The 15,495-nt window shown below is 65.1% G+C and overlaps 3 protein-coding genes across 3 annotated transcripts; all 3 read right to left on the bottom strand.

The window, feature by feature from the left end:
- Window positions 1–427: 427 nt before the first annotated feature.
- On the bottom strand, window positions 428–6,117 carry PRC1 (protein regulator of cytokinesis 1). The gene is made up of 14 exons (XM_057422700.1): window positions 6,107–6,117; window positions 5,749–5,881; window positions 5,431–5,553; window positions 4,853–5,086; window positions 4,603–4,773; window positions 4,296–4,445; window positions 3,897–4,044; window positions 3,638–3,774; window positions 3,293–3,388; window positions 2,999–3,145; window positions 2,489–2,599; window positions 2,118–2,228; window positions 1,543–1,728; window positions 428–585 (listed from the first exon to the last, which is right to left on the bottom strand). Exons 1-14 carry the CDS (start codon window positions 6,115–6,117, stop codon window positions 508–510), a joined length of 1,836 nt encoding a protein of 611 aa, XP_057278683.1. The 3' UTR covers window positions 428–507.
- A 59-nt stretch (window positions 6,118–6,176) lies between these two features.
- Window positions 6,177–12,695, bottom strand: VPS33B (VPS33B late endosome and lysosome associated; the record flags this gene model as incomplete). The annotated part of the gene is made up of 23 exons (XM_057422734.1): window positions 12,590–12,695; window positions 12,413–12,493; window positions 12,272–12,333; window positions 12,057–12,106; window positions 11,836–11,903; window positions 11,569–11,614; window positions 11,163–11,257; window positions 10,717–10,821; window positions 10,286–10,382; window positions 10,066–10,143; window positions 9,737–9,810; window positions 9,321–9,407; window positions 9,153–9,243; window positions 8,897–8,971; window positions 8,183–8,247; window positions 8,020–8,074; window positions 7,896–7,942; window positions 7,561–7,693; window positions 7,308–7,381; window positions 6,708–6,809; window positions 6,556–6,631; window positions 6,372–6,488; window positions 6,177–6,241 (listed from the first exon to the last, which is right to left on the bottom strand). Coding segments are annotated over exons 1-23 (1,839 nt in total), but the record flags the coding sequence as incomplete, so codon positions are not given.
- A 78-nt stretch (window positions 12,696–12,773) lies between these two features.
- On the bottom strand, window positions 12,774–14,849 carry HDDC3 (HD domain containing 3). Its single transcript, XM_057422726.1, has 5 exons — window positions 14,557–14,849; window positions 14,063–14,483; window positions 13,537–13,592; window positions 13,222–13,462; window positions 12,774–12,970 (listed from the first exon to the last, which is right to left on the bottom strand). The coding sequence occupies exons 2-5, from the start codon at window positions 14,172–14,174 to the stop codon at window positions 12,789–12,791; spliced, it is 591 nt and encodes a 196-aa protein (XP_057278709.1). The 5' UTR covers window positions 14,175–14,483; window positions 14,557–14,849; the 3' UTR covers window positions 12,774–12,788.
- Between the last annotated feature and the right edge of the window lie 646 nt (window positions 14,850–15,495).

Raw genomic sequence — 15,495 nt, 5'->3', positions numbered from 1 at the left:
CCAGCAGTGCTCAGGCACCAGCAGGGTACAGGTCCTAGGGCTACAGGAGCTCCAGGGGAAGGCCAGGTCCATAAAGGGCCCTACCGCTCCCCCTGGACCCCCACCACTGCTTCTCCCCCCGGGGAGAGGTGAGGCCCAGCGCCTGGGGGCACTCCCACAAGCCTGCTGGGATGGCGAGGAAGGCTCTGCTGATGGACAATAGCTACAGCAGTGACAAAGGGGAAAAGCCCAGGAGGAACGGCACCGAGGGCCCGTCTGTCCCAGAGCATGCTCAGCAGGGCAGAGCCCACACACCTGCTCACCCCAGCCACCCCCCTCAACGTGACCCCTTACGAAGCCTTTAATGATGAACGTTTGCAAGCGTTTCCCCAAATAAAAGCAAGTTTTTAAAAGTGCCCCCTCAGGACCCCCAGGACCCAGCCCCGCGGCACAGGATGCTGTGGGCACGGGGAGCTGGGCTCTGCCCGAGCAGACTCACTGCAGCGGGGAGGAGTGGCAGGCCAGGCATCAGCAGAAGGCAGTGGTGGTGGTGGAGTTGAGGACGTGGGAGCCGCTCTCAGATCTGGAGGCCTTTGAAAGTTCGCGCTGTGGAAACAAGAAGCAGGAGCCAGGTCAGGTCCCAGGTCAGAGCTGTCAGAGCTGTCAGAGCCCAGCAGCACCACTTGTGCCTCAGCAAAGCAGGAGGACAGGGACAGTCCTGCCCGGTGGCCGGAGCACAGGCAGAGCTGGCAGGAACCTGCCTCCATCACAAACCAAACCAAACCCAACCAGCCCCATGCCCTGCGCCTGAGCCTGGATCAGCCCGGCAGCAGGGTGAGTATCTCAGCATACCCCAGCTTAGCTGCCACCAGGCTCGTGGCCATTTGGGGTCAGAGCTAAAGCTTGGGCTCAGCCCATGCTGAAGGGTGGGGTAAGAGACCTCCAGCCGGCCAGAGATAGCAGAGCCCCATCCAGGAGCAGGAAGCACCCTCCCCACAGCTGAGGCAGCTCTCAGCACACTGCAGGGACCAAGGGAAAGGGAAGAGAGATGCCAGGGTCCCTCTGCAGGGGACAGCGAGCAGAGCCCCAATGCAAGCGTGTGACAGATGAGACCATGCAGGCAGCAGGAAAAAGCTTCCCTTGCTTGGGGGGACCAGGAGAGCTCCCCTCCTCTCTCTCCTGCTGCCTGGGCTAGGACAGCAGCAGAGCACGGCTGCTGCACCCCCCAGGGAGGACAGGGAGCACCAGCAGCCCCAGAGCACCCTGCACTGGGGGACCGTGACCATAGGGACAGGGGAAGGACTCTGCTCGAGACAGCCCCAGCGGCAGGGCTGTTCCAGGGGGCCTGGGCTGCACCTCTCATGTGGCTGTGGCTGCTCCCCAGTGCCTGCTCAGGGCCCTCCTGGGACATGGGCAGGGCTTGGCCTTGGCCACCAAACCTCAATTTTGAGTTCTCGCTGTGGAGCCAAAGAGCTGCTGCCCCGTGGGGTGCTCTGGGAGGGGGGAGCACCCCCCCCTTGTGCTGCCCAGTGAAGGGAGTCGGGGGGAGAAGAGGTGAATTACCGCAAAGTCAGAATAGGTGCTGGGAACAGAATTAATGCTCTGGTTACGCTGGGTGGGGGCTCTGGGGGTGCACCCACCGCTCAGGGCGGTTCCGTTCAGCTGTGACACGTTCTCCTTGTTCCGCTCCCTGTGCCCGGGACGGGGCGGCCTGGCGGCGGCACGGCCGGGGGTCCGAGCAGAGCCGACCTGCAGGAGAACCCACACGAGAGGGGCCACAGGAGTGAGGGAGCAGCGGGCGCTGGCAGCACCGCAGCAGCTCCACGCTGCAGGAGCCCTGCAGGGCACTGGGCTGAGCCCGGGGACATGCAGCAGCACTCGTGCATGTTGAGGGTCCCCCCCAGGCGGCAGGCTCAGCACTGAGCAACAGCAGAAATGGGGGCTGGAGGAAGAGCTCCTGGGTGCTGTCACCACCCTCCTCCTCCTCCCTCACACCCCAGGAACACCCTGCCAGGGTGGCAGCAGCCCGGCCCAGCAGCACACAGACACAGAGGGGCTGTTGCAGGAGCGCGGCAGAGGAGCAGTGAAGCCCAAGGAGACAGCAGAGCTCACCCCTCTCCTCCCGGGCAGCTCCTTACCTTCCCTCCGGAGGGCGGCAGCTTAGACTTTGGCGAGCGGTGGATGGCTGCCCCGAAAACCGAGCGCACGGTGCTGTTGGGTGTCACGCTGGAGGTGGAATTGCCATTGAGCTGCAGGGAAAGCAGAGCCCGTGTCACACACGCCTGCACCGTGCTGGGGAAGCCTGGGTGCAAGCGCTGGCTGTGCAGAGCCTCCAGAGCACAACAGGCCCCTTGGCCCCAGGGGAACAGGTGCCCACGGCCGGGGCCTGCCCCCAGCTTCCCAAACCCCACCACATCTCTGCCCAGGGCCAAGGGCAGCCCCAGTCCAGGCAGGGCTGTGGTGACCCGCAAGGCCCAGCATAGCCACGCTGCTGCACACACAGCTTTACCTTCCGCATTTTGCTGGGGGTGTGGGGGCCCAGCACCCGCCGCTTGATGGGTGTCTGTGGGGTGCTGCCGTACATCATCTCTGCCTCCATCTGCCGGCTCTTCTTCAGTTGCTGTGTGAGACACCAGCGCTGACAGCCCAGCCGAGCAGCAGCGCAGCTTCTGCCAGCCTGGACCAGTCAGCCCATGGCACAGCCATGCAGCAGCTGTGTCAACAGGTTTACAGGTACCCAGAGCCAAGGGGCTGCTCTGGCACAGCTGGGACCAACAAAGGGGCTCAACACACACACAAACACTGACAGCAATGGACACCAGTCCTGCTGTCACAGAAAGGTGGCTGCACACAAAGCTGCTTCCAGGCAGAGTGAGAAGAGAGAGCAGCTGCTGGGGCAGCTCCCAGCCCGGCATGGCAGGGCCACCAAGACACCTGCTGAACCATTGGTGTGCAATGCACCATCAATGAGCTGCTGGCATGCAGTGCAGCAGAGGCTCACGTGCAGCCCCGCACTCACCCGCTCCTGTTTCTCCTTCTCTTTCTCCAGGTGGTACAGCTGCTGCTGCTCCATCATGTACTCCATGAACTGCTGCCCCCTCATCAGGAAGGGCTCCTCCTGCTCCTGCTCCCAGGCCTGGACCCTGCTCTGCAGCTCCTCCTGCAGCTGATGAGGACACAAGGGCAGTGTAGAGAGACTGCCCCCAGAATGGGGAATCCCTGTGCCCAGGGACACACTGCTGGCCCCGTGTGCTGCGCTTGTCTCAGTGCTATGCAGGCCTAGCTATAGCTTCTTCTCCAGGGCTGAACCTACCTTGGAAAGTGTCTTCTGCAGCTTTGCTCGCTGCTTCTCTTCTTTCAGCAGGTTTCCCCCACGGTTGGCAAAGCGACTGGGATCAGATGCTTTCCTCTGGTACAGGCGAGAGGTCAGGAGAGAGCCCAACACACACCAGCCCCAGAGGAACAATCCCTGCTGCAGAGTCCCTAGCACCAACCACAGTGCTCCAACAGTGCCCCATCCCCTCCCCTCACCAACACACCGGGGTTCTCAGTGCCTCCTTGGTTATTCCCAACAGCACTTTGCACATAGAAGCAGACGTGCGCACTGGTGCTGACCTAGCCCCGAGCCTGGCAGAGCACACTCCTGCCCGGACAATACCTCCAGCTCCAGGAACAGCTTCCAGTTCTCCTCCCATTTCTGGACAGCTCCAAACAGATCTTTGTGTGCTTCATAGTAGTTCTTCATCTTCTGCACCTCAGCATCATGGAGCTCAAGCAGGGTCTCTGTATAGTCTTCTGCAGAGAATACAACAGCATGTTCAGGAAGCAGCCGGGATCCCAGCTGCGAGCAGAGTGCAGCCCTCGGGGCAGCACACAGTCCACAGGGGAGTCAGCAAACAGGGAGAACCAGCACCCACCGTCGTAATAAGCGCTGAAGCGTTCCCTCTGCTCCTGATTGTAGAAGCATTTGTCCCAGTAGACAGCCAGCTCTGCCCGGATCGCCTGAACCACAGACTTCATGTTCTGCAGCTTCATCTCCTCCAGCTGGTCCGCTTCCAGCTGCAGCTGCCAACAAGAGCAGAGCACAGCCTTAGAGAAGGCAGCATAAAAAAAGGAACAGAACAGGATTTATCTTCTGCATAAACCACTTTCTAAGCCAAGGCAGTTGCCAACAGCAAATCCCAGCTCCCACAACAAGGGCAGGACTTGTCCTATTTGCTTTGCACCCAACTGTGGGAAAAATCTCCACTCAGGAGTGTGAGACACAGAGCTGCTGCCCCCCACCCTCCCACACCGAGGTACAGGATGGTCCTTACAGCTTTTATGGTTTTGGCCCTGGACCCAGCCATGTGCACTGCCGAGGCCACTCTCTCCTCCTCAGGGATCTGCAACCGCTCCCAGAGCATGAGGATCCTGGAGCGCAGCTCCGCACACACGGCTTCGTTCAGGGACCGTTGGGCTTCCAGCTGCAAGGGGACAGCTCCAGCTCAGCGTGGCCCCATGGACACGAGCGGATGCTGGCTCACTGGCCTCAGAAAGCTCCCCTGGCACTCAGGCTGATCACTGAGTGATGCCCATTGACAGCCCCCACTGTGAGCAGCACTGCCTCAGCGAGCCAAGTACCTGCTGCAGCAGGTGCTGGAGGGCAGCAATGTTGTCCTCAGACAGACAGAAAGCATCCTCGTCCTCACACACCACCTCCCGCTCAAAGCTCGTGTCTGGAGTGTGGTCCAGCTCCTCCATGAGGAGGATGATTTGGCGCTTCCTGCTGACAAACTCCTCTCGCCGTTTCTCCTGGAGATGAGGAACAGTGTCAGGAACCAGTGAGCGCCTTGTGTGCCCCCTGGCAAGGCCCTCGCCCCATCCCCATTACCTTTTCGGTGGTCAGGGAGGCCACGTGGCGCCTGTAGCAATCCAGGTCCTCCAGGCTGGGCACAGCATTGCTGTCGATGCTGAATGGGGCTGTGCAGAGGATGCTGCAGAGGTCTTGATCCTGTTCTTGCAGGGTTTTGAGCTCCTGCTTTCTGTCCCTTTTCTGCTTTAACATCACTTCCACGCGGGCACGCAGATTCTTCTCCATCTGCAGGATGGTACTTTCTTCCTCTGCCTGCAAGAGCACAGACATCAGCTCTTGCAGATCTGACTTGCAGCTCTCCTTAAAGTTCTTAAACAAAACTTAAGACTCCTTAAATGAAGACACAAGCCCTTGTGCTGAGTAAGGGGCTCCCCAGTAAGGCACAAACACAGCAGCAACACACAAAATGAGATGCTACAAGGCCCCTGCCCTCCTCACATCCATCTCCCTGCGAGGAGCCACAGAGCCTCCAGCCCTAGCAAGCATCAGGAAAAAGAGTTCTGAATGAGCTCCGGCCTCCCTAGGACGCCAGGCAGAGGCCAGACAGCAACAGACTGCCGCCAGCAGGATACCGGGAGAGGGAGGCAGCACCTCACCTCAACGGGGTCCAGCTGGAGCTCCTTGCAGAGAGTGTCAAGCTCATTCCGGCAGAGGGCGATGCTCTTCAAGAGACGCTTCTTCAGGCCCTCCTCCTCCGCCACCATCATGTCCAGCAAGTTCTGCAGCACGGCCGCGGTTAGAGGCGGGCCACGGGGATGGAGAAGGGAAGGGGCAGGGAACCGGGGCTGTAGAGCGGGCCCACGGCTGGGGCCGAGCCGAGGGACGGCCCCGGGGGAGCCCCGGCAGCGCGCGGCCAGGACACAGCCTTGGCCATGTCCCCGTGTGCTCGCTCCCGGTTGGGCTCCAGCCCTCACCTTGATGTGCACATTGACGGTGCAGATGCGCTCCAGGCGCTGCTCCTCGGAGATGCCGATCTCGTCCCAGATATTCCGCAGCTCCGCTATGGCTCGGTTCAAGTACGACACGGCCTCGGCCTCCACCACCTCACTGCGGGCACCGGCACAGCGACATGAGCGACCGCCGGGGCCGCGACGACACAGCCCCCTCGGCACCCCCTCCCTCCGCCCCGACCACCGCCGCCGCCGCCACTGGCCGGGGCCGGTCTCGGGCCACGCCCCCGCCGCCAACCCCCCGCGGTCCCAGTGTGTCCCCCCCCCCCCCCCCGATGGTCCCGGTCCCGGTGCCGGTGCCCCCCCCGCCGCCGCCCCGCACCTCTTCCTCATGGCTGCCGACCCGCTCTGCGCGCACCGTTCGCTCCGCTGATACAAACTTGCCTTCCGGAAGCGCTGATTGGCTGCCGCCAGCGCCTGCTGGTGATGGCCGTGGTCAGGAAGATGAACTTGCACCCTGCGGGAGAGGCCGCGCTGAGCCCCAGCGAGGGCCCGGGAGCCACGGACCGACCCCCGTCCGTCCCCGGGGGCTCCAGCGCTGCCCAGCTGCAGCAGGGAGCCCCCGCCCCACCCCCGGCGGCCCCTACCTCGCTCCTTGCCGAGGAAGCGCAGCGCCGCCATCTCGGAGAAGGTGCAGCCCCCCAGGAACACGGCGAGCACCACGCGCTGCGCCTCCGCCGCCGCGCTGTCCTCGGCCGCGCTGTCTGCACGGGGCACAGCCTGTGGGACCCGCAGCCCCGGCCTCCCCCCCCCGCCCCGTGCCGGCGCTACCTGACACGGAGAACTCGTGCCCGTTGAGCAGCCGCACCACCTCCTCCAGGCCCTGCCAGCCCCGGCGCTCCAGCACCTGCAGCAGGGGCCGGGGTGAGCAGCAGGAAACCCCCGGGCGCAGGCCGGGCTCGGGACACACGTGTGGCGCTCACCTGCTCAATGATCTTGCAGCTCAGGGGCACGTAGGCGCCGCTGAAGACGTACGCCATGTCCCGCGGCAGCTTGAGGTCGTACTCGCCGTCCAGCCGCGGGATCTGCAGAGATATGCGGTGCTTGGGGCACAGGACCAAGCCCGCTTGGGGCTCCACCGGCCCCTTCGAGGTGCAGGCAGGGAGGGACAGAGGCTTTGAGTGAGCCTTGCCCCCACCTCCTGCCCCACTGCCTCAGCACCAGCAAACAGAGGGCCTGGGTGTTGAGGGCAGGGATGAAATGTCACCTCACCGCCATCCCAGGACAGAGGCTACAGAGCTGCCACCCCCGAGCCAGGCAGCTGCACGTGCTGGAGCAGGGCTGTAGTGTTGGCAGTGCCCAGCCCTCCACTGCACCAGCGGGGCCCAGTCAGGACAGACCAGGAAACCGCAGTGAGCCCCTGTCCAGGGGAGACCCCCCCCTGCCTGGGGTGGCTGCAGCTCTGGCCCCATGCGCTGCATGGCTCCTTGGGTGCTGAGCCCACAGTCACGGGCACAGACAGACCAGAGCTCCTCTGGCACCAGTGGGCACGTGGGCAGAGCAGGAGCCGCATGAGCACGTACCAACCCCAGCTTCTTGCTTATGGCTCGAAAGTTGCTCTTCCTGGCCAAAGAATTAAACGCATCCGTGATCTTTCCTGGAAAACAAGGCAAAGAGAAACAGCTCAGAACCTGTGGGCAGAGACACCCAGAGCCACTGGCAGCAGGGCAGACAGTGGTGCAGGCAGCCCTGCTGCCCCCATGGGCAGAGCCAGCACCGGGGCCACACTCTGTGTCACAGCACCCATGACTGCCATGTGGCTGCAGCCGCTCTCACCGGCGGCCCGGTCGGTCACCAGCTTGCTGACCCGGCTCTCCACTGCAGTCAGAGTCTCCCCAGCCACCTGCTCTGTCAGCAGCCCGATGCGCTTCAGGTTGTGGAAGGTCAGCAAGTGCTCAGGGCCGTAGCTCTGGGGAAGGGGCAGCCAGATCAGAACCGGATCAGCACCGGTGCCACCTCCGTGGGAGGACAGGCTGTTTAGAGCAGCCCAGCAAAGGGCAGGGGCAGGCAGAGCCAGGGGCTGTCCTGCAGAGGTGCCTGAGCAGCAGTAGGGAAGAGAAGCCCCGTCCAACACAAGCCTGTTGTACACTGAGCCACCAGCTACTGCTCACCTGCAGGTACTGGGTTTTGAGGGAGCGATAGTCTTTGGGGATGAGACCTGTGGAAGCAGCAGGGTGAGCTCTGTGCCACGGCTGCGGTGCTGCAGTGCCTGCCCCGTGCAGGCGGGTGCCTCACCGTTCTCCGTGATGGACAGGAGGCACATGAGGCGCAGGCTCTCGATGGGGGACACCTATGTGGGAGCAGAGCAGGCGGTGGCAGGCTGCTGCCAGCTCCCCGGTGTCCCTGCAGCAGGACGGAGAGGCCAGGGCAGCCTGTCCCCCGTCCCACCCGGTCTTACCTGCCGGTCAATGTGTTCCTCTATGAAGCTGGTGCTCTCACGGATGTCGAAGCCCTCCAAGAGAGCTGCAGCAGGGCCAGAGGCACCATCACTTCACCCATGCCCAGGGCTGCACTGTGAGCTCAGCCTCCCTCCCCGAGCCTCAGGGAACAGGGCAGGCTCGTGATGCTGTGCCCCTAGCCCACCATTCACCAGCCCTTTGAGGATGTGGCTTTGACCCTATTTAGGATCTGAAGACCCACCCCAATAAAATGATCTGGAAGTGCTAAAGGGACTACAAGAAACCTGGAGAGGGGCTTTGGACAAGGGCCTGTAGGGACAGGCCAAGGGGAATGGCTTTAACCTGCCAGAGGGGAGACTGAGCTGAGCTCTTAGGCAGAAGCTCTTCCCTGTGAGGGTGCTGAGGCGCTGGCACAGGGTGCCCAGAGAAGCTGTGGCTGCCCCATCCCTGGCAGTGCTCAAGGCCAGGTTGGACACAGGGGCTTGGAGCAAGCTGCTCCAGTGGAAGGGGTCCCTGCCTGTAGCAGGGGTTGGAGCTGGAGGAGCTTTAAGGTCCCTTCCAACCTGAATCAGTCTGGGATTCCCTGTCTTTGACCACACAGGTGTGAGGCTGCCCAGGACCCAGACAAGTGAGGTCATGGGTCAGAGCAGAAGCTGTGGAGCAAGGACTGGGATGAGCTTAGCAACAGATGTGGAACAGAGAACAGCACTCACAGTGTTCAGCCTTGATCATCTCCTGGAAGTCCTGCTTGGTTTTCTTCTTCATGATGGACTCACAGGCACCAATATCTGCAGAGCCAGAGATGGGCATTTGGAGTAACAGGCTCTGCACAGAGCTCGTCCCCCCACTACAGACACCTGCACCAATGGCCTCCACTCCCCTGCCCACAGCGCAGACCCTCTGCCCTTCTGGGGACTCACAGAGCCCTTCGGGCCCCCACTCTCCCCAGTGCCCAGCCCCAGCTCCTACGCAGGCTCAGCAGGCGATGCTCTTGCTTCAGTCCCTTCAGTTCTTGGGACACGAAGTTCTTCATCTGCTTGATGTCCATGCCGCGGCGCCGCTGCGGGAGGCAGAGCGCGGTGGTGGTGACGCGGTGTGGAAGGACCCAGCGGGTGCCCACACCCGGGTGATGCTCACATCGTACTGTGCCTGCAGGTTACGGGACTTCTGGCTCAGGAACCCGAACACGCTGGAGAAGTGCTCGTTGCGAATCTGGCTGAAGACCTGCAGAGAACACACACAGCGGGTGCTGGGCACGTGTCCTGTGCTCCAGGCACCCGCAGCCGCCCGTGCCCAGAGCCGGTGGGTGCAGCAGCGAGACAACGTGGAGTCCCCACCGGGACGGCCAATGTCTGCAGCACCGACTGCCCGGCCCGCAGGGACTCTGCTGGCGAGAGGAGCCCAGCGGGGCCTGCAGAGCATGCTTCTCTGGCCTCTTTACCCTGAGCCATCCCATGCTGGGCTCCAAGGCCCAGCAGCACCCAGCTGCTCCCAGGTCAGGCTGAGCAGGGGGAACCCGCTTCCCTTGAGGCACATAAAGGCCAAATGCTCACCTTGTCCTGGGCATTGAGCAGCACCTTAATGCTCTTGTCAGAAGAGGTGACGTCTGGTCCAAAATCCACGCTCCCTGCAGAGAATGAAGAGCTGCTTTGCGCCAGCAACAGACATGGCCATGCATGCTGGCCCTGTTGCAGCATGCAGCAGAGAGCAGCTGCCTGCCCGCAGCTTGGTCAGGCTATGGACAGCCTCCAGCAGCACCAGATCTGCCTGCAGGGAACAGCCTTGGCCGCAACTCAGTGTCAGGTGTGTGGTACCAGCATGAACACCGGGGACTCCACTACGTACGTGGCTGCAGAGCCCCATCGCCCTCCCGGCCACCTACCACACTTGATGCGGAATGTGTCGTCCACCAGCCCCTCATACACCACCTGGGAGCATAGCGCCGTCACGTAGTCAGTGTCTGCAATGAGAGCCAGTGCCCAGCTGCACCCCACAGCACCTCCTGCACCCCACATCCATCCCACAGCTTCTCCTGCCCCTCCGGGCACGTTGCCAGCCCATGCTGCTCCCCATGGCCTGCTGCCTGCCGTGCTCCAGCCCACCTCTGTCCATGAGGAAGACGTTGCCAATCTCAGGCTTCCTGCCCTGGCCATCGCCCTCGCTCTCCCCCTCCAGGTCCCGCCACAGCTCGTAGCTCATCTGCAAGGGGCAGAGCGTGGCAGCACCCAGGAGCAGGCGCAGGCTCCCATCAGCCTGCCGCAGCCCCAGGCCCTCACATGGGCCACCCAGGACGTGGCGTCCCACAGGGCCCCCAGCTGCAGCAGGCACAGGGGGCTCTGCAGCACCCCAAAGAGCAGCAGATGCTGCTGGGACTCCCCCTGCCCAACCTTGGTGCTGGCCAGGGCACAAAGGAGAGCTGGGTTCCCCTCCCAACGGGGCAGGTCCCAGCACAGCCTGGGAAGAGGCCACACAGCTGATGGGGTTTAAGCTGTGCCCTTAAAGGGCCCGGAGGCTTCCTGACGTGTGGCTGTACCTTGGCACATCTGCCGATCCCATAGACCCTGCCGAATGGGCCGTACAGGGAGTTCAGCAACTGCAGGGCTCGAGCGATGGAGTTGATCCAGCGGTGATCTCCCTCCTGCAGGACCACGAGAGCTCTGGGCAGGCTGGTGGGGAGGAACCAGAGAAGCATCGGGGGACTCGGCTGGGAGAGGGCTGGGGACAGAGCATGCCCCGGGCTTGGGCTTCCAGGAGAAATGTGCTGGGATGCCCCAAAGCTGCTCACAGGGAGCAGACAAGGAGCCAGCACAGGGTATGTGTACAGGGGCATCACAGCCCATCGGCGCAGCCACCTCTGGCAAAAGCCACCCTGGGACCGAGCGGGATGTCACTCATCAGCTTTCTGAACAGAGCTGCCCTGTCCCCAGCCCAACAGACAGCAAGGGGGGAGCTGCGTCCTGGCAGCATCGCCGCACTGACCAAGAAGTAGTCACGGAAGAACTCGGGTAGCTCCATGCTGATGATGTCCTCGTCCAGGGGGAGCAGGTAGAAGGACCACTCGTCACAGGTGACATCTGGGTTTGGGACAGGGGAAGGCGATGGTTATCCATCACAGCCCTGGGTGACAGCCCCGAGTGAGAGCCCTGTCAGAGTTCTGGGAAGCAGAGAAGGAGCTTTGCCAGATTTATGGCAGGACCCTCTCTTCTCCCATTGGTGCTGATGCCACGGTGGGCACATGCCTGCAGGCAGCCAGGCCAGAGGGAACCACAGCTCCTGCCCACGCTCCCATTCCAGCACAGGGATCCCGCACTGGGATTCAACGGGAATTCTGCAGGTCAGAGCTACCGCAGGGAGGGGAAGGGGCAGCCACCGCAGCGTCACTCACCACCAAAGACTCCTTCTTCCTCCAGCACCATCTCACAAGCATAAAACTGGAAGAGAACGAGACCCTCAGGGCCCAGCCGTGCTCCAAGCATGCAGAGCCCTGGTGGCGGAGGGATCCTGGTGATGGAAGTATCGTGCTGCTTGGTTTAATTGAACGTTTCTGGGTTACAAATGAAGGACGTTTGGTGTGTATAGAAGGGGGGGAAGGCATAAAGGCCGGCAGACAGAGTGAATGGGGTCACGGGCAGCTGAGCACGGTCACACTGACCTTTTGGGGGCTGAAGATGATTTTGTACTTCCTGCTCCTCCCTGACATCTTGTCGGCATTGACAATATCTGCATGTGAGAAACGTGCAGAGGCTGTGAAGGCCGCTTGGCCCCTGCCCTGGCACAGCTCCTCCTGCCCAGTGAGGGCCTTAGCACCCCAAGTGCCTGGGGCAGGAACTAAAACCCCAGGCGCAGGACAAGTGTCCTGGGCGCTGCACTCACCAGCGATGTACCGCATCGTTCTGATCCGCGGCCGGACGAGGAAGCAGAACCTGCCATAGCAGAGGCAGTGAGAGGCCCCTTGTGCCCTGGACCCTCAGCAGCTCTGCCCAGGGACCACCTGGTCCAGCAGGGACAGATCCAGAGCACGATGAGGCGCCTGCCCCCCCTCCTGCCCTGCCAGCCCCTGTGCCCCACTGCCATGGTGAGGGACTCACTGGTCGCTGGCGCCGGCGGCAGGCCGGCTCTCCACCTTGTACAGCTTGTCCACCTCGTGCTGCTGCAGGGAGAGGCCGGGCTGTGAGCGGGCACCGGGGGCAGCGCGGGCAACGGGCATCTGCCCGCGGGCCCCGCGGTACCTTGAGGATGGAGACGTTGGCGACGCGGTCCAGGGGGCTCATCAGGTCGGCCTCGATGAACAGGTCCTTCTTCCCGGGGAGCTGCGGGCAGGCGGGCAGGCGGCTCACACCGGCTGCTCCCAGCGCCGAGCCCCCCGCCGGTACCGCACCGACCCCGCCGCCCCCCCGGGCCCGGACCTGCTCCAACAGGTAAATGAGCTGGTCCCGCGCCAGCCGCTTCAGGATGCCGAAGTCGGGCGCCTCGGGCGCGTCTCGGCGGCCAGCGGAGGCCATGACGGGGACCGGAACGGCAACCCGCGGCCCCGCCGGAACCCCCGCTCCGGAAGTGCGCTGTGCCATGGCTACGCAGGAGGCGGGACATCGGCTCTGTGCACGTTTATTGGCTGTCGCTCCCCGCACCGCCCTCGGCCCCCGGTCCCGGTTCCGGTCCCGCCCCCGCCGCGCGCTCCGCCCAGAGCCGCTCCAGCGCCGCCTCCAGCGCGGGGCTCGTCCCTCGCAGGCCGGACACCACCTGCGCCGCCCACCGGAAGTACTCCTGCACGCGCTCCGGTGACCACCCTGCGGGGGCACGCGCGAGCGGCGTCACGAGCCCCGCCGGGAGCCGGAGCCTGCACGGGGGGCACCGGGCGCTGAGCGCCGCCCGGCCCGGTTTCCCCCCCGCTTCCCCCGGCACCATCTCTCTCTCTCTCACACACACCCACACACACACACCCGCTGGGCTCGGAGCCGCCCGGTTGCACCGGGAACCCGCCCGGCCCTTGGCAGGGAGCGGAGCAGCCCCCGCCGCAGCGGGCCCGGTGCTCCCGTACCTGCCGGCGGGCAGCGGGCGATGTCCCGCAGGTTGTGCAGCTTGTCGGCCAGCTGCAGCAGCTTGGCGCGGGGGCTGCGGCCCGGGGCCCGCTCCACCTGCAGCCGCTTGCGCTCGGCCCGCGGCAGCTCCTTGTCGTCCGTCACCTCCCGCACCAGGCCCGTCACGGCGCCGCCGAACCGCGCCTCCAGCTCCGCGAACGTGGTGTCCGTGTCCTCCACCGTGTCGTGGAGCAGAGCGGCCTGCAGGGGGGCGGGCGGGTCGGGATGGAGCCGACCCCGCGGCGGGGAACGCGGGAGGGGAAACCGGGCATCACCTGCAGCAGCTCTATGTCGGTCACACCGGCCTCGCAGGCCAGGATCCGAGCGACGCCTGCGGGACAGAGCAGGGTGACGGGGAGTGTGGGGCAGCGAACGGGTTAGGGTTAGGGTTAGGGGGGTGGGCTGCGGGTGAGCAGGAAAGTCCTGGGCTGGGCAGGCGGGGGGCTGCGGGGCCGGGGCTCAGAGGGAGAAACCAGGGACGGGGGGGGGGGAACCGGTAGGAACAAGTGGGGAGCTGTAGGGGCAAAGCAGGGATGGAAGAGGGGGCTGTGAGGACAAGGGGGGCTGTGGGGACAACGCGGGGGGGGGATGTGGAGGCCGGAGGGACGGGTCACAGGGACAAGGGAGAACCGGGGAGCAAGGGGACAAGGCAGTGGCAGAGCGTGGGCAGACCCCCAAAACCACCCCGTGCTCGGCCACTTGGGTTCTGCCCCAGCCGGGAGCGGGCCCCGGTGCTTTGCTGGGCCCGAGTCGGGCCGGAGGGAGCGCCCCGTGCAGGGGGGTGCCGGACGGCCTCCGCACCGATGGGGTGGTTGATGAAAGGGGTGCCCTCGGGGTCCTTCCGCCGCTGCTCCCGGTGCTTCTGGGCCGCGAATTCCGCCGCGTCCAGCAGCCGCGCAGCGTCGGAGTCCATGGCCAAGGCGGAGCGGGCGCGGGGGGAGGCGGTGCCCCCGCGGCCGCTCACAGCTCGCCGGGCCCCGGCCCGCCCCAGGGCACCCGGTACAGCAGCGTGCCGTCGGGAGCGCGCACCTCGCGGCCGGTTTCCGGGCCCGGTGCCGATCTGGGTGCGGCGTTCAGCGCCTTCCGGTCCTGCCGCAGGCGGCGGTGCGGCGGGGGGCAGGCCCGGCTCCGCAGCACCCGCCGCACCACGTCGGGGCTGACACCGAAGCCCCGGGCCAGACGCTCCAGCGGCCACTCCTCGGGCAGCTCCCGCCGCAGGAACCTGCGGGCATGAGCACGGTCAGCGGGGCGGCGGTCACCGGGGAAAGGTCACCGGGCCCGGCCCCTCCGCTCACCGCATCTGCTCCATGGCCGACCAGGTCAGCGTGCGCTCGGGGGCTCCGCGCTCCTTGCCCAGCTCCCGCCGCCGCCGCCGCGGCCTGAGAGGAGAGACGTGAGAGCCCCGGCCCCGCAGCCCCGGTGCCGCCTCCCCGCAGCTCTCGGCCTCCTCCATCGCAGGGTCCGGCGGCTCCGGTGCCCCCCGCCACGCCGCCGCCGCCCGCCGCGGGGTCCCGGTGAGCAGCGCGGCCGCTCTCAACCCGCGCCGCAGGAGCGCCGCCATGGCACGGGAACCGGGCGGGGCTGCGCCGGGGGCGGAGCGGGGGCCGGCGGGATGCCCGGAACGGCCGCGCCGGCGATCACGGGCACCGGGCAGCCCCTGAGGGGTGCGCGCATGGTGCAAGCCAAGGGGGTGTCGGTGCTGCCCGGGCCGTGCGGCGGGACCCGACCCGGGGCCCAGGCTCCAGCCGAGGAGGGGAGGCAGCCATCGCCGTCCGGCAGCCGCGGTAACCCCGCGGCGCGGAAGCCGAGCGCGGGTCCACTCTGCCCCGTTACCTGTGCGTTTCACTCTGCGAACGGGCGAGGGTCCGGCGCGGGGCGAGGCTGGGGAGATGGGCAGCTCCGGGGTGGCAGCACGGCCGAGGATGCCGTTGCGTGTGTCCCGGCCGGTGCTGGCCGGCGAACCCGGGTGCCAGCCGCCAGCGCTGAGGGACGGCCTGCCAGCTTCACCTGGAAGAGCACAGGCAGAGCTGGGGTGCAGGCAGGTGGCTCTGGGGGTCAGCAGCCCCCTGCACGCCTCATGGTGCTTGGCCCTGGTGCACAGCAGCCCAGCCGCTGGGGAGAGCTGTGCAGGGCTGGGGGAAGGTGGGATCTTCTCATGCTCCCCCATCCCAACACATAAACTGCTGGTCCTGAGAAACCACCACTTGCTTCCCTGCCCCTCTAAGTGGGATGGT

This window comes from Pezoporus wallicus, unplaced genomic scaffold, assembly GCF_028554395.1.
Source record: "Pezoporus wallicus isolate ANWC-B61680 ecotype Strahan unplaced genomic scaffold, APGP_CSIRO_Pwel_v1 contig_13178, whole genome shotgun sequence".
In the NCBI taxonomy this organism is placed as follows: domain Eukaryota; kingdom Metazoa; phylum Chordata; class Aves; order Psittaciformes; family Psittacidae; genus Pezoporus; species Pezoporus wallicus.
Note: the sequence above shows the minus strand (reverse complement) of the source record. Positions and strands in the feature narration are given on the sequence as shown.